This window comes from Delphinus delphis, chromosome 9 (genome assembly GCF_949987515.2).
Source record: "Delphinus delphis chromosome 9, mDelDel1.2, whole genome shotgun sequence".
Taxonomy (NCBI): domain Eukaryota; kingdom Metazoa; phylum Chordata; class Mammalia; order Artiodactyla; family Delphinidae; genus Delphinus; species Delphinus delphis.
In genome coordinates this window covers 32,639,097-32,660,226 of record NC_082691.1, presented here as the reverse complement: position 1 = coordinate 32,660,226, position 21,130 = coordinate 32,639,097, and the positions used below count along the sequence as shown (strand labels likewise).

At 34.9% G+C, this 21,130-nt stretch overlaps 1 protein-coding gene across 3 annotated transcripts in view; it reads right to left on the bottom strand.

The window, feature by feature from the left end:
* The window catches only part of HYCC1 (hyccin PI4KA lipid kinase complex subunit 1), an 81,066-nt gene that overhangs the window by 26,905 nt on the left and 33,031 nt on the right, over positions 1-21,130 (bottom strand). For all 3 annotated transcript variants that reach the window (XM_060020392.1, XM_060020393.1, XM_060020395.1), the window contains exons 2-7: positions 19,138-19,216; positions 13,741-13,842; positions 7,835-8,014; positions 6,897-6,977; positions 6,281-6,396; positions 5,812-5,907 (exon numbers count right to left, since the gene is read on the bottom strand). In XM_060020392.1, coding sequence (XP_059876375.1) covers positions 5,812-5,907; positions 6,281-6,396; positions 6,897-6,977; positions 7,835-8,014; positions 13,741-13,842; positions 19,138-19,188 — 626 coding nt within the window. In that variant the 5' untranslated portion in view covers positions 19,189-19,216. The remainder of the gene's footprint in view (positions 1-5,811; positions 5,908-6,280; positions 6,397-6,896; positions 6,978-7,834; positions 8,015-13,740; positions 13,843-19,137; positions 19,217-21,130) is intronic.

Below are 21,130 nucleotides of genomic sequence, written 5' to 3'. Positions count from 1 at the left end.
TAAAAAAAAAAAGTACAATGCCAACAGATGAAAATGAGGTAAGAGAGAGAGAGGAGAGAATAGCCTGATAACAGTTGAGCCTCTGCATCTAGTTGACCCTAAGGCCAGTTCCATTCCTACTCTTCCCAAGTACTAACAGCCAAAAACTTTCCCTTTGATATTAGGTAGTTTTACATAGGTATCAGTCAGTTGCAAGAGAAAGAGTTCTAACTCTTACAAGGTATCTATGGGACATCTTGATGAAGATGTTTACTGAACTGGATACACAGGTTTAGAAATCAGGAAAGAAGTATAGGGTTTAAGAAAGAGAATATGGTCAGAAAAATAAGTTATTGCTGTTATTACACAACTTTTAAAAAACAACATTGCCATAGCTCTAGGATGGTCAATCAACTTTTAAATTTACTTTAGGTAAGAACTAGAGAGATAGTTCTCTCAATTCACAAAAGAAATAGGATTCCAGGTTCTCTTGTTTTCTCTGCTAACTACCTATAAGGAAATAAGCAGTTATCTGTTAGAGGCTGTATTTACTTCTTTATTCAGAAGTGCAAAGGGTTAGTGTCTTAGTCCGTCTGGGCTGTTATAACAAAATACAACAGAGGGAGTAGTTTATAAACAACAAAAATTTATTTCTCATAGTTCTAGAGGCTGGAATCACAAGATCAGGGTATCAGCATGGTCGGGCGAGGGCCCTCTTCAAGGTTGGAGAGTTCTTGTTATATCTTCACATGGCAGAAGGGAAGAGGGAGATCTGGCTAAGAACACTAATCCCATTCTCAAAGGCCCCACCTCCTAATACCATCACATTGCGCATTAAGATTTCAACATAAGAATCTGGGGATGAGGGGAACACAAACATTCAGATCATAGCAGTTAGGGGGTTTTGTTTGTTTGTTTTTTTAGCAGTTAGTTTTTAATAACTACTAAAACTTTACCCAAACTGTAGCAAGTGACTTCAGGAATTTTTCATTTATCAATGAAAACTTTTTAAAAAATAAAAACTGAATTATTTCCTTTAATCATAATTTTACTTAATGGATCACAAATCTGAAGTGGAAGAGATCATCTATCATTCGTTCATTGAACAAATAGTTACTAAGTTTTTACTGTATGCCAGGCATTTCTCTTGAACTCTAAGGAGACAGCAGTGAAAAAAACACCAAAGTTCCTGACCTCATGATATTCCAGCAGTTGACAGGCTATACCAAGTGAACAAACAAGGTAATAACAGTGTTATAAGTGCTAAAAGGAAATAAACTCCACTGCTATATTAAACTTACTCTGCAGTCACATATAGGTATCTCCCAAATTCACAAACCATGATAAAATAAAATTCCTTTTAGAAGGCATATTTGTCAATACATTTCTGGAAGAAGTTCTAAGTATCAATTTGTAAGTGAGGGAAACTACTGCCATGATTCTCATTCTCTGTTGAGAGATACTATCTCTTTCTTAGACTGAGAGAAAACCTGTGAGATTGTTCTCAATATACTGAATTACAAACCACAAAATGATTAGAAAGCCCAATTCCAGTGGGGCTGACTTGAGGGAGTATTTATTTAGAACTTAAAGTAGAAAAGTAAATAGATTAACTACTATCATTAGATCATCAGACCAGTGAGTAGAAACTAGCTAGAAAAAAAGGGAAACAATGATTTTTCTATTTTTTAACTTGAGAAATATTTAAAATTTGGTCCAGTTCTATTTCGTATCCGTCTGGATAAAATACATAGACTATGAAATAAAACTAACCAATTTCAAAACCTCTTCCTTTTCTGCTCTGCTTTTTAAATAGTGAGGAGAGGGGAGGTGAGGAGAAGGCCAGGAGAGCAGAAAAAGTGGGGGAGTAAGGGAGAAAAGAGAAAATGGAAGAAATTCCTACACAGTAATGAGCACTTTTCTGTTCTCATGCTGCTGCTCTTTGAAATTAGGAGCCTAATAAAGGCTGCATCTTCTATCACTTTCCTCAAGAGAATACCATATACAAAAATAGTGCTCAAGTTGCTGGAGAAGAGATTATTTCAGATGAGTTGTAAAGGAAGGATGGAGAAGATTTACAATGGTGGAAAGGTGTACAAAGTAAATAATAAGCAATGAAAAGTCAACTGTAGGTTCTTTCAACAAGGAATTTCCTAGTATAAGATATGCTCTAGAACAGCTGGCAACTGCAAACAGGTGGGAAAAAAGAAAGAGCGGCTCTGTATCTAGAGTGAACATGTGTGTTCATCATTGGGGTGCTAGCTGTCATTTATTGAATGATAACAAAGTGACATACACTGTGCTAAGAGCTTGTTCTCTCTCTCTCTCTCTCTCTCTCTCTCTCTCATTTTATCAGGCAGGAAAATTAATCCACAAGATGGTTTATTTGCACAAAGCTGTCCCTAATAGACAGAAAACAAGAAGAAATCTGTTCAGTGGTCAGGAAGGCTGATTTAGGAATCAAGAGTGGGTCAGTGTTTCATTACAGGTTCACAGGAACAAATACACTGATCAAGAATCCCTAGCAGTACATATTCAAGTCAGTCACTGAGGTGACTCACCAAGTGAACAAAATCAGGACAGTCCCTTAGACAATGGGGGAAAATTTAATTTACAGCTTAGTACAGTTTCATCTTTAATATTTATATTCTACATCAAAAGGCAAGATAAGCCATTTCTTAAACACAATTGTATTAAAAGAGATGCTCAAAAAAGAAAAAAAAAAAAAAACTATTTCCCCAAATTTAGAGGACTTAGGAATATACTAATAAAACTTATTTGTAGTATTGTTGGGTATGTTGCTTTTAGGAGGGCCATATGTAATATTTAGTACTAGCAGAAAATAAAAACTTGTTGACTAAAACTCAGTCTACCTCTTGCCTCCTTTCAGATCTCTCTTCTAGTGGTCCATGCACATATGCAGGAGGAAAACACAGGCTATCAAGCTGGCCATCAGTCTGCTTACAGTTAACTGAAGCAAAGCTTATAGTTAACTGAACAGATTTTTGACCAGCAGAATAGATTTGTATGTATGCGTGGAGGGTGGGAAGTGTCCAGGATTGTTTTAATTCCACGATTCATTACAATCAGAAGGTTAAAAAAAGAACAGAACACATTTGTCACTGAACCTAGCTCAGGTATTCCACGAAATTTTTCTGGTTGTATTTATGTGTCCTTCCTCCTAGATAACCCAGTCTATCATTTTGGTATAATTATCATCAACAACCAAACTAATCAGCAATCTGAAACAACTGCCACATGGCCAAAACAACTTGATTAGCCATAACACAGTGTGATCACTTTATTTTATTCTTCAGGAAAACCTGCACCAGGACTAAGATCATGAGGAATCTCTTGTACTTTAACTATCATAATCATTTATAACTTACTTATCACCATAGTTCTATAACTAATTTTCCTTCCATAGCTCTGGACTAGGCTTTGCTTGATTAGATACTAGTGCTTTCTAGTTCTTTGCCATACATCTTTAAAGTGTATACCTTAATTAGAATATTTGATAAATGATTAAGGGAATCCAGAGTTAAGAGAAATAAATAACTAGATTTTAAACTATTGAGAATACAGTAATAGGGAATCTAAAACAAAAACAAAAGCAAACTAAAAAAGATGGAAACAATGAATTTGATGGAGTTCCTATTACATCATGGTTCTGTGGCTTAAGAGTTAGCATTATTAAATAGTTTAAGTCTTTTGAATTACATAGATCTCTTTCCTCCCTCATTTTCTTATAGCTAGTGAGTATACAAGAGTTTTTCTTGTGGCATAGAATTAATGTAATATGTTTCTACTAAAACCTTCCTCGGCCAAAATCCTATAGCTAGTTTTCAAGTAATCGGTGTTTCTATTTGTTTTCAAAACCAGCTCTTACTTGTGTTCTTAAAGGATAATCTAAGTCCCTGGTTAGTTAAATTGATATATTAGCAATTTTCTACCCAGAACATAAAAGTAATTATACTAAGATAGTGCATTCGAGTTACACAGGACAGAAACCAGTGACACATGTTCTTTCCTAACTTTGCCATCAGTCATTTCAGGAAAACATCAACAGTGGTCCTTATTTAGGAAGTTGTGTTAGAACATTTGTATGTATTAGAACGTTAGAGCTTCAAGCATATTAGAATATTCCTGGGTCCTACCATCTAAAATACTGCTTTAAAGTAGTGTGTTTTAAGCTCTACAGGTGAAAAGTTCCTGCATCTAACTACTCCTTAAGCCAATGTTTCTGAAGTGTTGGTTCTTACACTCATTTGAGTGCATAACAACATTTTCACTGGACCATAATGAAATGAGAAACAAGGAATGCTAAACATCTCACTTTTGGCTTATAAACTGTTGTCCTTCCCTTCCATTCTACCCCTTTTGGGTGTTAAAATACTCTCCCCTTTCATTAAATAATGTTGATGGTAGATATTTATAATACAATGACTTGACAGAAGACAAAGTCGGCAACACCATGTAAATACCCACTTCAGCTTTCTTGAAATTTTACAGATCTGTGAAATTCAAAAACTCTGGGCACCTCTAAATTTAAAATATTTAAAACAAGAAACATATTAGAAAGAGTAAGTGAGAGAGATGGCACACTGGTACCATCTTCTAAGGTGCAGCAAATGTAGTTGTGCTCCAATTCAGGAAATATCTGAATGACTCTCCACTTCTCTATCTTCTCTAATAAGCCCCCTGCCTTGTTACCTCCCTCTCCCTCTCCCTGGTCCTATGTGGTTTTCTATCTTATTCAATAGAATCAATTTAGGTTTTTTGTTTGTTTTGTTTTGACTTCATTTCTAAGTATTGCTCTATGCACCCTCCCTCTTACTAACTTTCCAAAGCTACATTTTCTAAATAAGTTTCCCAAATCTAAATTATTTTACAAGTTCCTTAATTCTATATTTTCCCTTATTTACTTGAATTACCAAAGGCATTTTCTCTGCCTTGTTTTTTTTGTTTTCTTTTGTTTTTGTTTTTTTAAAAAAAGGTAACAGGGACTTCCCTGGTGGTCCAGAGGTTAGGACTCCTTGTTTTCACTGCTGAGGGTGCAGGTTCAGTCCCTGGTTGGGGAACTAAGATCCCGCAAGCCATGCAGTGCGGACAAAAAAAAAAAAGTAACATCTTCAACACAGAAAATGTAGAGAATGACAGAAAAATCACACAGGAAAAAAATTAAAATAAACTATAATTCCACCAAGTAGATATAACTATTGTTAATATTCTGGTCATCTTCAGTCAACGCTGGAATCACACCATATATACTATCATTAAGTACTCTTTTAAATCAGAATTCTTAAATATTTGCATAGTATACACAAGGATTACCATAATTTACTTAACCAAGCTCTTGGCTAAATTTTTTTTAACACGAAAAGTTTAAAAACCAGTATCTCTTACTTCCTTCTTGGTACCAAATTAGAGCACAAAGAAAATAACTAGATAGATAGATAGATAGATAGATAGATAGATAGATAGATAGATAGATAAACAGACAGATAAAAAAGCAAACAAAACAGAAGCCAACCACATGCCAAAAACTGAAAGGTCATAATAGTTCCATTCTTTTAATTATACAGTATGATCCTTTTCTAATTAAATATTCTATTGAAATGTTATTCAGCTTTACCCGCTTCACTGTGTTTTTTGTGACTTCATTGTGTTTTTAGGGAGCTTTCTGTATGTCAACTACGTGGAGCTTTATATTAACCTATTTAGTGTTTCAAGCAAATGATTAAACAAAACAAAAATAACTTAGATATGTAACAAACTAGCAATCCTAGATTCACATATTTCAATACTAAAAACATTTGAATTTTAATTTACCTTGAACAAATTTGACACAGTGATTGAAGAGAAACACTGGGCATATAAGTTAGGGCAGCATTGTAACACAACAAAAGGAATGTCAACACTTCAAACCTAAAGATAAACCAAAAGAATATTTACAAATCTTGAGAATTCTTAGAAGTCAACTGTAATTAAACAAGCATTGGGGAGGGATATTATGTTACAAAACAGACCTGTACAATATAATCACACCAATAAGAATACAAAACTGAAAGAAAAAAGTAACAGTCATATGAAAATTATCTTAAAAATTCAATGTTCCAGATGACATCTGAAGCAAAGTGTAAGTGACAAATCGGGAAGATGTGTTTTTCTCTTGTATAAAATGACTCAACATTTTAAAAATTGTTACATACAACTTATTAAACATTATTTATAAATCTACTGAAATAATTTCTTAAAAAATTAGCATGGTACAATAGCAGGTTATGTCTCCACAGTATACCTATTCTGTGCTGTCAGCATCTCCCTTTGGGGGTGAGGTCCGCTGTACACAACTTTTGACAAGCCATGCTGGGATAGGGCGCTCTCGGTCAGAGCCATGGACCCAATGCTGGAAGGCTAAAGAAAAGACATGTGAATAAAGAAAAAACCATTCTGTTGAAGATGTGGTATTTAGAATATATACACCAGTAAGAATGACTGCCATGAACATCATACATCTTGGAAATATTCAGACTGCCTACTAAGTATTCTGCTCAAAGATTTAACAAATAATTAAAAACAAACTACAAATAGAAATACAAAATAGTTTAACTTTAAAAATTCTACCCCAGAAATACATAATTGCCACACATAAAAAATCTAATCTTATCTGTCAGGAGAAGGGGAGAACATTTCAAAATGAACACTTTTAATAGATCTTTTAAAATCAGGTTTTAGTTTAATGATTTTGATTGCCCATTTTTACTTTGGGAATAGCCAATACTTTGTGTGGTGTTTTATACTTTTTAAGGCACTAATAAACTGATAAAATTTTTTGTCTCAATAACCAGACCCTAATTTATAGCAACTTCAAATCTTAGGACCAATAAACTTACTTTGATAAAAATGTCACTTACCTCATGATATACAGATGGTTTGGATAAAGATGGAATCGTAAAACTCAATACTTTGCTATGTCCCTGTTTGTCAACTATTTCCTACAAAAATGAAAGAAAATATCTTACAATATTTATTTTTTACACATAAATTTAAAAGCTGAATTTAAACTGTTAGTCTAAAAAAAAAAAAGACCTGAGAAGAAAGGAATTTTAAATTCAGCTAAAATTTTAAACTATGATAATCGATTATTCACAAATACTAGGAGTTAACCTTCTCCTTAAAATGTAAGTAACATAGTTTTAAGGATGAAATACAGACGCAGTGTGGTAATAATCATTGATTTTTTTCTCATGTAAGAAGTTCTACTTTCTAAATCAATTAACATACTTATGAAATACATTATGAAATGACCCTTAAATTTTTTTTTCCACTTTAAAAAGTACAAACCTTAAGTATGTATCTAGAATATTGTACTATTTAATATACAAACACTATTAGTAATGCAAACTATATATTTTAAATGAATGGTGTGAAGTCTGGAGACAGTCCAGATTTTACAGAATTATTATTGGTAGATATTAGACTAGATCTTTTCTCCCAAACTGTCTGTGAAGGTCACAATAGACAATTTATAGACAGTGGATTTTAAGTTTAAAAAATTTAAAACTCAACACTGGTATTTTCAGATACCTCCATAAAATCATTTAAATGGACTGATTCTTAGTCTCCAATCAATCAAAAAATGTATATTTACATAATTGTATATATGCCCATATAGTCTTCAACCTCCAGAAAGTTATTTTTGGGAGAATGAGCTACGAGTCATTTGATGTATTAAAAATAAATATTAGCTTTACTAAAATGAAAAATAGTTGCCATTATGCATTCATTTTTGTTGAAAGGGTTATATGCTTGGCTTTTGTCAGAAAACATTTTAACTATATTAAATACAAACCAAATTGTAAACCCCTAGGAGAAGAGCTTCAATGCATCCACTGCTATGCACATTTCTGCTGGCTGAGACGGCAAGGTAGCACCAAATCAGTTCTGGAAGAAACTGCAGTGTAAATCGAAGCAACTGCTCCTCTCCGCTGCGATAGAATTCAAAGAGCTGGTGACAGACAGGTTCTAGCAACTGCAAGAAAGACAAAATATTCATTCACGGACTGGACTGTATTTGAATGACACTGATGTATTAAATATAAAAGGTTTTCCCTGATTGGTAATTACTGAAATATACAAATGTTTCCATTTTTTGGAAACACAAAACTATTCACAGCTAAGTTATTTAGTAATGAACTCTAGTGGAAGGCCAAACTGCAAACTAAGTGTATACTGAAGCACTTTATAAACTCTAAAACATTCTGTAACTCGAAGGTAGTATTGTTATTAAAACCGTATCTTTTAAAATTCCTAAAATAGATAGGTTGTGAGAAGTTCCTTCCTGAATGTCCTTGCTTCCAGATAAAACATGTCAATATAAATGATTGGCTACAGGGTTGGAGAAATTGAAATGGGAGTCCTAGGGAGTTACTGTCTCATTGCCCTCCTGAGTTATAACTAGGCAGCATGGGACAGCAATGACCAGTATGTGGAGGGAGAAGCTGAATAATATAAAGCCCCTAGGTCTAGTTTCTTACTGTAACCATGGTTAATTCCCCTGGATGATCTAAACGTTGCTATCATTTTATTTTAAACTTGATTTGGACTTACTGATAGCCTTTTTTTCCCCCCACCACACTCCCCCAGCTACCCAGTTAACAGAGCTGACTGTATCTTTATAACAGACATTTTTTTAAAAAATCAGAAAGTCAAGATAAGAGACTCTTATAGGTAAGTATTATCTTAAAGCATATATAATCACACACGTCATTAACGAATATGTCAGGGCTACTTTTCAAACAAGCAGGCTACTATTATATTTTAAGCGAATGGGAGTTCATTCACTTCACTAACTTAGGCAATAGATTGACGTCAATTTACGAAACAGATTTTCTACTGCCAATAACTGGAATGAACAGGAACTAAAGTGGATGTTTTGATTTCAAAAAAGTTCAATATGTAAAGCAAACCGGGTATAATTAAAGTCAGTATTACAGAAAAAGTTATACTTTAATAAATATTGACTAAATCAAACTGGTCTTTCCTATTGAAAAACTATCTTCTGACAGTTAAGGAACATTTTTCCACTCAGAATGGTCATCAGAGTGCAACAGGTGTCCACTGTGGCATGGCAAAGGCAAAAGGAAACTGCAGGGTCAGAGGCAAAGTAACCCCATTCACAGATAGCAAGGAAAGTTTTTAGGGTAGGAATTTGGAAGAATGGAGAGGGGGATGGTGGAAGAAAGACTGGTAGGGGAATGTTTAGCTTTCAGGATGGAGTTTTAAAATTTCTTTGTGGACCAGGGTCGATAATCTTGTACTGTGGTGTAATATCGGTCTTCTCTAAATACCACGGAAAGCTTTGATTAAATCAATTAATATAGTCTAAAAATTATCTGCAAGCTTGTGAAACTTTATGCTGAAAATTTATTCAATAGGCTGCATGAACACATAATCAATTTTAATCAAAACACTCCAAAAGGCCTTTTAAACTGGTTTAAAATCTAAAATTAAATGGAGTTTTGGTTTATGAAAGCAGAACCAAATGAAGACAGATTCAAAAGGGAGGCAGAAGTTATATATTGCAATGAGATTAGATGAAATTATGCATATCAAAACACTAGAGGTAAATACCAGTATCTGTGCAGGATTTTACGGCTTGCAAAGTACGTTCACATATATGAACCCATTTAATTCCCACAATATTATATGGTACAATGTCATTACCCTCATGTATACTTTCTACATAAGGAAATTGAGACAAAGAAGCTATCAACTGAAATCAAAAACATCACACAGCCCATGTCTGACTGAAGGCAAGGCTTTCTAACTCCTTTATAAACATACCTGAAAAATGTCGGAAAAGAATAAAACAATATACAATGTGGGAAACACAAGCAGTGTCTGACTTATCTAACCTGAATATATATATATATATATATATATATATATATATTTTTTTTTTTTTTTTTTTTTTTTCCGATATGCGGCCTCTCACTGTTGCGGCCTCTCCCACTGCAAAGCACAGGCTGCGGACGTGCAGGCTCAGCGGCCATGGCTCACGGGCCCAGCCGCTCCGCGGCACGTGGGATCCTCCCGGACTGGGGCACGAACCCGCGTCCCCTGCATTGGCAGGCGGACTCTCAACCACTGCGCCACCAGGGAAGCCCTAACCTGAATATATTTGAGACAAGCAATGGAGCATTAGAACATGCTGTATTCCTAGTGTCTTGCTTGAACTTTTGAATTATTTTCTGATGAAAACATTGTTATACTCGGTGGGTAGGTTTCATAATACTGTTAAGAGAGAACTGCACCTCAAGTATATTTTGATGTGCTAAATGGCCTTTTTATGGTCTAAACATCATGTACCTTCTTTCCATTCTAAAATACATTCTGAATTCTGAAACAACTGAGTTACAAATGAACTTTTACAACAATCTATTCATAAGTAAGAAGCTGTATCTTAAGAGAGAATTTTAATGGTAACAGAAATGTATCATAAAAATGCCTTTAAATGACTAAAGCAGGGATAGAAGATGGAAAAGAGCTAAGTTTGGGTAAATTCACAAGAGAATCTTCCAAACTTTTTTTGAATTGAACAGTTACTGAGAATACAGGTAGGAAACAGATACAGAAAAGTTGGAGGGCACTACTCTTCATGTGCCAGTAGCCAATGAACTGACCTCCTCTCACTCTGGGATTGCTATGCCTAGAAGATTTTATGCGGTTTTTTCAAAAAAAACAGCTGGTTTCATAACAGACTTGAGCATTGTTAGCCTCTAATCCTATGCCTATCTTAGTCAATTAAAAGCACTGGTTAAGGAAATTTCATTGTATCCATAAACTGCCTCTTTACAGTTTCTTGAGCCTGCCACACATACCTGCCTCAGGGCCTTTGCACTTACTATTCCCTCTCTGGAAAGCTCTTGCCCCAGTTTAGTTTTCTTCCTCTAATTCATTCAGACCTTAATTCAACCATCACCTCCTCAGTCCCAACACATACTTCCCCTACTCTGCTTTATTTATCTTCACAGTTTTATCACTGACATTTTATTATACATTTAGGTATTTGTTTAATGTTTCTTTCACCTACCAGAATACAAGTTCTAATCTATAAGAAAAAGAATTTGTTCTGTTTTGTTCACTGCTACATTTCTAAGTGATTTCTGGCACACTATATGTCTTCAATAAATATTTATCAAATGAATTTAACTGAATAATGAAAAAGTACTACTTGTAAAATCCAAATACCAAATTTCCCAGACTTCAAATAACCGCAGAATCAACGTTCCAAATTTCAAAAATGCCAAAAGACAATGACGGCAACTTTTTGGGAATATCTCCACTTTAAGACACAAAATGTTCTAAAGAGCAAAAGGAAGGTTATGATGTTAAAGTAGACACTGCTATATTTTAGAAGCACTTCTAAGTACATTTTTAAAGACTGAGTTGTCTTTTTAAGAATACAGAATACACACTGTCTTTACCACATTCATCAGGCTAAAAACATAAAACAAACTTACATGCAAAACCTCCTAAACCAGTGCTTCTGAAAGTGTGGTCCATGGACTGAAGACCATCTACAAACTGTTACCAGTCCTCAACAATATAAATACAGAAATTGAGAGGAAATATTTAAAAACTTTTATAGCAACTTGATATGGCTGCAATAACCAAGAGGGTGATCAGCAGACTTATTGAACAGAGTATGGATCAGTTAGGGGTTATCAAATTTATGTGGCACCTCGCATGTGATGTGAGTTGCATACTTGTCATACACATTAGGTACACATATTGGTCTGTGAGAGACTGGAAAAAAAATATTAAACTGGTACTTCACCACAAATAGTTTGAGATATACTGCTCTGAGCCATCAGAGCTCACTGTCATCTGAATGAAAGAAATGTTATGAACCAAACTAGCCTACCAGAAATTTACCTCTATCCAAAGCAGCCTGGTTAAAACACACTTCATTAGAGAAATAATTTTTAAGTCTTTCAAAATACTGATCAGTAAATGATAAATAAGACTTAATTTGTTAAAAAAATAATAATAAAGCACACAGCTATACTTGATCCATTTGGTAAAATAATTCTCAAATAAACATGGAAAACTGTAAGACAGCTTCTACCCAAATACTTCAAAAACTAAAACCCTTCAAGAAAACAAGCTACTATACAAATTAAGTAGCTTTGGGAAGGAGGAAGGTTGCTCTATTTAGTTATTCCAGTTAAAGTTTTTGTCTTGTCAATATAAACCCTAGTCTTTTTTTCAGCACCTAAAATTCATAATCTTTATAATCTTCTTTATGGAATAATCAGTAGAAGCTGGGTTATTCTAGACACCCTCCAAAAGAGGTTACCTACTCAAATAACAAAAGACTCTAGTTTTGATAGTTTCATCCCAAAGGCATATAGGTCCACACAGGACTAGACGCCAGGGTGTAAGTTGTTTTACCCCTAGATAATAGGACTAGTGGTCTTAGAGCCTATCGTTTCACCTACCAAACTCAAGTATAAAAAGAAGGCATACCTCATACTCCTCCTCTCTACTCCACCTCTTTCCATTCCCACTGACACTGCCCTAGTTCAGGTTCTCAACAGCCCTCCTACACTGTTGTCATAGCCTCCTAGTCTTCTTGCTTTCATTTTTTCCATTCTCCAATCTGTCCTCCACATAGCCACCTTCCTAAAACAATCAACTGGTCAAGTCATCAGCACAAAAAAAGTCTAACCTGCTTATGATGGAATTCTAGGCCCGCCATGGTTACAACCTAAACCTACCTTTCCAGCTTCAGTTCCCAACAGTCTTTCATCTCTTGTTAACTACTGCATTAGCCTATTTGCTTTTATCTGAATGCCAAGCCTTTTGATTTTCCTCACTATTTCCAATCCTTACCTATTATATTTCTACTATGAATGGTGGGATTTATAAGCACCAGAATCTGGAGTATAGATCATTTTGTCACCTTCAAAGTAAACTTGCTATCTAAAAAAGAAAAGGAAATGCGGGGTGGGGTGGAGGGGCACGCAGAGAAAAGAAGAAAGGACTGGGAAAAACACCAGCAGGTCCAAACTACTTGCTACTCTTCAAATTCCGCATATTTTCTCAGGCCTCCATATACTATCCCTACAGCTTGGAATGTCCTTTTACTTTCCACACCTGGAAAACATGTGCAAATCCATCTAGACTCAGTTAGGCATTGCCTTGAAAGCATGTATTTACACATTTCCTCCCTTTCCTCTTACGGGATAAAGACCATGTGCTACTCATCTTTGATTTTCTGTTGCCTAGCACTGCAGCTGGCTCATAATGGGCACACAAATATTTGCTGAATGAATAAATGAATGCAGTGACCCAGACTTTCCAAGGCTATCTCCAGCAAGATAGATATATAGATAGATAGACAGACAGATACCTACATACATAATGCATAGGTAGATGAGCAGGAACATGTTCAGAGGTGGCTTTGGAATATGGTAATAATTCTATTTCTTGGTCTGGGTGATGGTACACTGGAGCTCATTTTATTATAATTTTTTTTATTCTGCCATTTTTCTGCACATAAAGTATTCTTCTCTTATCCCTCTATCCACTTCTCAAAAGTAATCAGCTAAACACTCCAGAATATATATTACAATTCTTTAAACTATACTTTTCTTACCCTTTTTAATATATGTGTTATTTTTCACAGTAACAAATTAAAAAATCAATCAAATGAATACTACTAGCACAATAAACTGTTAGAGTACTTACCTCACTTTGTGGCTCCTGGATAACTTTATAGAGAGATGAAACTAAAGAACTCTTGTCTTTCAAATTTGTAGCATAATTTGGTAAAGATGTTTCTGGTAGTGTCTAAACAAATTTTAAAAAATACATTTTATTTTTATGAAATGTCCAGAACAGACAAATCCAAATACAGAAAGCAGACTAGTTGTTGCTAGAGATTGGGGGACAGGGAATTGGGAGAAGGAAGAATTCTTTTGGAGGTGATGGAAATGTCCTAGGATTAGATGCTTGTGTTATTGGCACAACATTGTAAAACCACTAAAAACCACTGTATTTTCATCTTAAAATAGTGAATTTTTCATTATGTGAATTATATCTCAACAAAAAAGTTGTAAAAATAAAATAAAAGATATATTTAATCCTCAACATCAACAGGGACATAAGTTAACATTCAGCACTTCATCTTTGATCACAGTTTGGGGTTAGAAATAAGAATACAAATCATTTGTAAAGCCAGAGATACATTTTTTGTAGCATTATACAGGTTATCAATCTTATTAGCAGTATTTTATCCTGTTTCTTAATAAACATGTTATATAAGGATCTAATGTTTCAAACCTTAAAGCCACAGCTCATCTATCAAAGTAACTCCTGAGTTACATGTTGTGACTGTTAAGTAAGACTGTTCTACTTTACAGAATTGGGGGGAAATTTTTTACTTCTCAGAACTGGAGAAAAAGATAGTCATACTACCAACAAACTAGTGTTCTTAATTCCATTTAAAATAGCAGCAACTAATCACAGAGCCACCCTTTCAGAAAGGACACTATGACCAGAGAGGAATGGGAAGAGATAAAACTCCAGTAGTAAGTCAGACGGTTTAGGATAAAAGTAGTAGGGAAATCTGAAGAAAAACAAAAAAACAAAAACCCACTTCATCATAACAAATGATAAAAACCTATCCTTCTAGAGTATACCCCTTCCTTAACAACTTCTGTCTCCCAAGTCATTATTTTTTCCCATGAAAATTATTTCTATCAATCAACCAATTAATCAACAATGTTAATCCTGCAGTAGATATAATGTCTCAAGATACTGCTAACAGTCATGCCAAGATATACACTATTTCTTACATGTCCCACATCCTAGTATTTCATGATTTAAAATGGGTTATGGTTAGTGTATATAGGTGGGTGTGTGCATAAATAGACACAGAAAATTAAACAGCATTAATTTTTATAATAAGGACATTTGGTTCATTTTTACCCTACTGTGAACTCCTTGAGGGCAAGAACTATCTTATCTCTCCATCTACAGCATACAGCACAAAGCCTCGTACTCAAATCTTTGCTGAAGACATTTATATAGATGAACAAAATAAGAAATAAATACTGTCACTGTTTACTCTTCAGTAGATTCTTTAAAAATAGGTCACATTTCACCTTAGGATATATGAGTGAATAGCTTCTTTTTTTAATTTATTAAGATAGTTTTGTTTACCAGAATGGTAAGTAAATGTGAACTATCTGGGAACCTTCCACAATTCTTCCAGGGTTGGGGGGGACGGAAGCTGGGAGTTTCACTGCAGCTGCTTACACAAAGAGGAGATTAGGGCTTTCTTCAGTATTTCAAAAGCATGTAGCAAAAGATCTCCAGGCAACATTCCATTTCTGTTATTTGATCAAGAGTAAACCTAATATTGATGGAATTTATATAAAAGGGAATAATAGTCAAATAAACAACAGATTTCCAATCACCTGAATGATAACAAACCTAAGTATACATGTAAAACACATTAATATATGTGTGTGTATGTGCACATGTGCACACGCGTGTCTAAACATAAAATTTTAAACCAAGTGAATTGAAAAATAAATCTTAAAAAATGATTAGTGAATTGAAACATTATTACATACACTATCTAGGCTAAAACTGGAAGAGTCATTAAAAATGTGAACTACAATTTTCAGTTTATGTACCAATTAACCCTCATGAGGTAAAATATCTTTTGTGAAACAGCCAAAAGCAAAAGGACAGCTCTTTTCTGAAAAGACAAGTTCTAGAAAATATCCTGGGCCTAGGCTACTACTGCTAAATGAGAGGAAGGATCTCCCAAAAATTAGGGAAGTGAACTATTATATTTTATCACAATTCTGTCATTATTTCATTTTGTGAATGTGGGAAAAGTTACTTTTGTCTATAGAAGGAGAGAAAATACAATTGCTGTGTTTATGAACAGTGCTTTGAAAACCTTAAGATCTAAAAGAGCCTATGGATTTAAATACTATGACAGCAAACCTTTAAACTTTCTTACACTGTACTAGTTCAAAGGTACTTGCCTTCTTAAATACCAGCTAAGCTTTCTCACTTTTCAGAAGGCAGAACTGGAGACAAAAGAAGTTATAATGGGACATTATGGTAGGAAATTAGTCTTGGCAAAATTTGAAGAAGACAGATGCTTCATACTAAAGTATCATTTGGCAGATGGCTTTTATAAAATATAAGGAAGTGATATGGGTTGGGTGGAAGAGAATTAATGAAGATGGACAGATGGGTGGAGAACCAATAAATAAAACAATTCTGACCAACAACATTACACATAAGACTAGATTTTGAGTCACATATTGCGATTCAGTGACTACCAGAAAATCAAAAATTTGGCGGATAAATCTATATATAACATTAAGAAAAACACAATACAATCTGAAAAAGATAATATTTTACAAATAAATATTTGTAAAGACAGAGATTGAACTAACTATTCATGAAACCTTAAAATAATGAAGTCTGAGTCTAATTCTCTTTGTTGGTATACTAAGAGAATATTAATGAGGGCCCATAGCTAGAGTAAATACTAGTTTTTCCAAAGGCAAAGAAGAAAAAAGAAATAAAAATTGCCCAAAGCAAACTGCATTGTCTTTGTGCATTTGAGAGAATGTTGAGTGACGTTATGAGGTTGGGAGTTCAGACTGTACCCATGGAACAGTGCACAGCTAAAATCATCTTCAAAGACCACCTATTTCAGGTTTTCTGGTGAGGATACTGAGACCCAAAGAAGTTATGTGATTTGTCCAACATCGTAAAACCACCTAGAGGAAAAATTATGATTAGACCAAAGGGTGTCTGACTTCTCAGCCCCATGTACTCTGTACCACTTACTTTATTAATCATGATGACCTTGGCCTTATTAGCATGACGGTTATTAGATTAAACAACCAAGCAGAGGCATAGATAGATGACAGATAGATAGATAGGTAGATAGATAGATGATCCCTAAACTTTATTTCTTAAATATTTTCACCAAAATACATAATTAACATCACAAATCATTTCAAAAGACAATATATTCAATTATAAAAGTATACTTGGGAGATTTGTTCTCATGCACTTTCCTATCTTCTATCGCTTTTACTATGCTGCTGATTTTGTCTGGTAATCTTAATCTCTTCATCAAATATAAACAGAGCTGAATTCAACACACATTAACACAATTCAAAATAATTTTCAGAAATGCCTACCAAATTAACCAAGGAATAGGAAATATCTTCCCTTATACTTGACAATAATTTAAATCATTTGTTATGTCAAATTGATTGAAAATTGGGTAAATTTAATTTTGGCGCGTTAGGGGAAAGTTAAATAACCTTTTATTTCATGGGGCCCAGGATCTTACTCCCCTCCTCTCAAGGAAAAGTTTCCTTCGCAGGAAGGGAAAGAAATAAACAAAAAGATGGGAAGGGAAGAGAATTAGTCATGATTTTCAGTTATTTGCCTTAATAGTTGATCCTCCCCTAAGCCTCACATCCTTTATCGAGCCCTCTTGACACAACTCCCATAGTAAAGAACGGCTAACTGGCTCTAATTGCTTTTGCAAATTTTACTTCATCATTAATATAAGGATGCCCTAGAAGTAGTATTCAACTGTTAAACTTGACAATTTTAATCAACTTGCCAAAAAAAAAAAATCATGGTAATGAACCATATTAAACACTCTTGAAGCAGGAAAAAAGCTTAAAAACACAAAGACAACATATGTAAGAAAAAAAGGCACACACCAGATTTAATCAAACTATTAAAATATGTATACTATATACAGTGCCCTTTTATAAGTGCATGTATAACTACATCACTTTATGATGAGTTACGGGATCCATAGAAAGATATTCAATTCATGACTATAAAAGCTGAGAAAATGAAAACCTTTGTCATTCATCAGGATGAGAAAATGACAGGTAAGGCCAGCTACAAAATTAACAGGAAACATTGCTTCTCTCAAGGACATACTGCAGCTAAAAAGTGTCATAACCTCCATTTTTGAATGACTACTGTATTCTTACTTAGTGAGAAGCCTTGTAATCTAAAACCATAGATATCAAGAACTTTGTCATTTAAACATATATCGGTTAAGAATGAAACATCCCACTCTTGGCAGGAGGATCTAAGTCACCTAGACACAGAGAAGCAGGCTTCAGATAAGGGGTTTCTGAACCGAACATTCCACACAGATGTTAACTTTGTAGTTCCCAAGACAACATGACCCTGGGTCCACTTCACAGTCCAGGTCAGATTTTAACCCCATTACACATAGCTCTGCTTTGTTTTGAGTCTATCAAAATACTGTTTCGTTTAAATTTCACCTTTTCTGAAAATCCTATAACAATTTTATTTTTTCCTTTGTTTGGTGAGATGCCTACAGGGTACCTATTGTATAGTCTGCCTCACTGAAACAAGCCAAAAAGTCTGACTTTTGTCCGAGGGCTTGGGCTAACTTGGCTGGACAAAAAATGACAATTTCAGCCCAAACCCTTCCTTCCTGTGGTTCATGATCAGGAAGCTCACATAATTATGTGTAACAACAAGACCCAGGGGACAAAAAGAAGTTACTTAACTGGTTAAAGGAACACTATTTTAACTATCATAAAGAAGAGTTCATGAGACAAGAAAACAGAGTTTTATTTTTCTTCATCAACTAACCAAGAGTTATATACCGCTTATATAGGCACTGGGTTAGCCAACTAGAGAAAGATGCACTGATAGAAAGTTGGGCAAATATCTTCCCATCTCCTCCTCATCGTTGATCTGCCCACTCCCAGTGCCCCCCAAATTGGGAGAAACATTTCAACAGTGAATCTTTCATGCTGGTTGGAGAGAATAACATCAACTTTCAGAGACTTTAACCATTCTTTGTGGTGTTGCCATAAAAGGGAGAAAACAAACTAAACTACTTGGTGAAAAAAGGAGTCAATTTCCTAGGAAAGATTACTATGTGTAAATAATCCCCTAATAAGATTTTTTGGAACACTGTTTTGCTTCCACAGATATTTAGCTTTTTAGCCATTAAAAAAAAAAAGTCACTGGAATTTAAACCACAGACACAACTTCTCTGGAATATAACTATTATATTAAAACAGTAAATATTACCTTAAACTCTGACAACCATTCCTCCACAACCCCTTTCTCTGAAGTGAACATCTTTCCACATCTGTTCTAAACCTTCAACCTGAAAATTAACATAGAAAAATGTTAAAATTTTGAATATATTTTCTTTATAGTCAGATTACCAAGAATAGAAGTAATCCTATAAAATTTAGCTACTTTGTTACTTGTGAAATTAAAGCAGTTTCAAACATAAATTACTGGGTTCATTTCAAAACCAATGTGCACAAACAAGCATTAAAATGCAACAATTTGGGCTTCCCTGGTGGCGCAGTGGTTGAGAGTCCACCTGCCGATGCAGGGGACACAGGTTCGTGCCCTGGTCCGGGAAGATCCCACATGCCGCGGAGCGGCTAGGCCCGTGAGCCTTGGCCGCTGAGCCTGCGCGTCCAGAGCTTGTGCTCCACAACGGGAGAGGCCACAACAGTGAGAGGCCCGCGTACCACCAAAAAAAAAAAAAAAAAGCAACAATTTTGACAAAAGTATAAATATCATAACATGATGAAATTGGCTCTGCAATTTTTCATTCAGCTTTTAGTAATACCAGCTGCAAAACATACTGGACATTTTCCCCTAGTTTCAATTAAATAATTCCAAGTAGATAATGCATCTTAAGAAAACTGTAGAGGGACTTCCCTCATGCTGCAGTGGTTAAGAATCTGCTTGCCAATGCAGGGGACACGGGTTCGATCCCTGACCCAGGAAGATCACACATACCGCGGAGCGACTAAGCCCTTGTGCCACAACTACTGCGTGCCCCAACTACTGAAGCCCCCGCGCCTAGAGCGCGTGCTCCGCAATGAGAGAAGCCACCGCAATGAGAAGCCCGCGCACCGCAAGGAAGAGTAGCCCCCACTCGCCGCAACCAGAGAAAGCCTGCACACAGCAGCGAAGACCCAACACAGCCAAAAATAAATAAGTTAATACATAAATTCATTAAAAAAAAGAAAACTGCGAAAAACATTTTAAAACTGAAAATATAAGAAGACGTGCATCCAAAACTAACTTTATAGAAAGCATTAATTTAATCTGCTTATATTTCAGTTCTTTACTACAGTAACAATCTATCTAGGCAAGCCACTTGGTTCCCTGAAAGCTTAATAGTCATAAAACAGAAGTAAAAGTGGTAATATCCAAGATAATGACCTTAGTCTTAACAATAGTTATTCATAAGATTGGAATTTACTTAAGTATACATAAGAAAAAAGGAAGCTAAAGGAAATGCAAAACAAATTTATCTCAAGCAAAACTTCTGTCAAAGTACAATGTAGTTTTCTTCACCCATCCATCTATAGGAGAATGAACTTAAAAACTGTTTCTTGAGGGGAAACTTTATTAGCTCTAGCTGAATTTCCTAACCTCCTAAGTCAGGCACAAACCCTGCATTAGCCTTCTTAATTTTAATCAGCATTATCATGTAGTAGAAACCGGGACAGAATTGACAGAAACTGAATCCTGATTCTATTCTTACTTATAGTATAACCTTGGGCAGGTTATTTGCCTTACTTTTTTCATTCACGAAATAGGGCTAACCACAGTACCTACTTTCAATGGATTATTGTGAGAATTAAATGAAAAAATGTAAATAAAAGCACTTATTACAGTACCTTGCAATAAAAGTGTTATTACTATGCAATATTATTATCAAAGAATATCAACTTGTATAGCCTCTACTCAGCTGTCTATCAAAGTATACAGATACTTCATAATGAACAACACAGGTTCTTGCAAAGAATACATTCTAATGTTTCTGTTGTCTAATTTCCATTTAAAAAAATGGTTAAGAAAAAAATATATATTCACTAATTCATTTATTCATACATGAAGAATTACTTGAGAGATATGCATTTTATTTTTTCAGGATAAAAAATAGCCCTTTTTGGGCTTCCCTGGTCACACAGTGGTTGAGAGTCCGCCTGCCGATGCAGGGGATACGGGTTCGAGCCCTGGTCCAGGAAGATCCCACATGCCAAGGAGC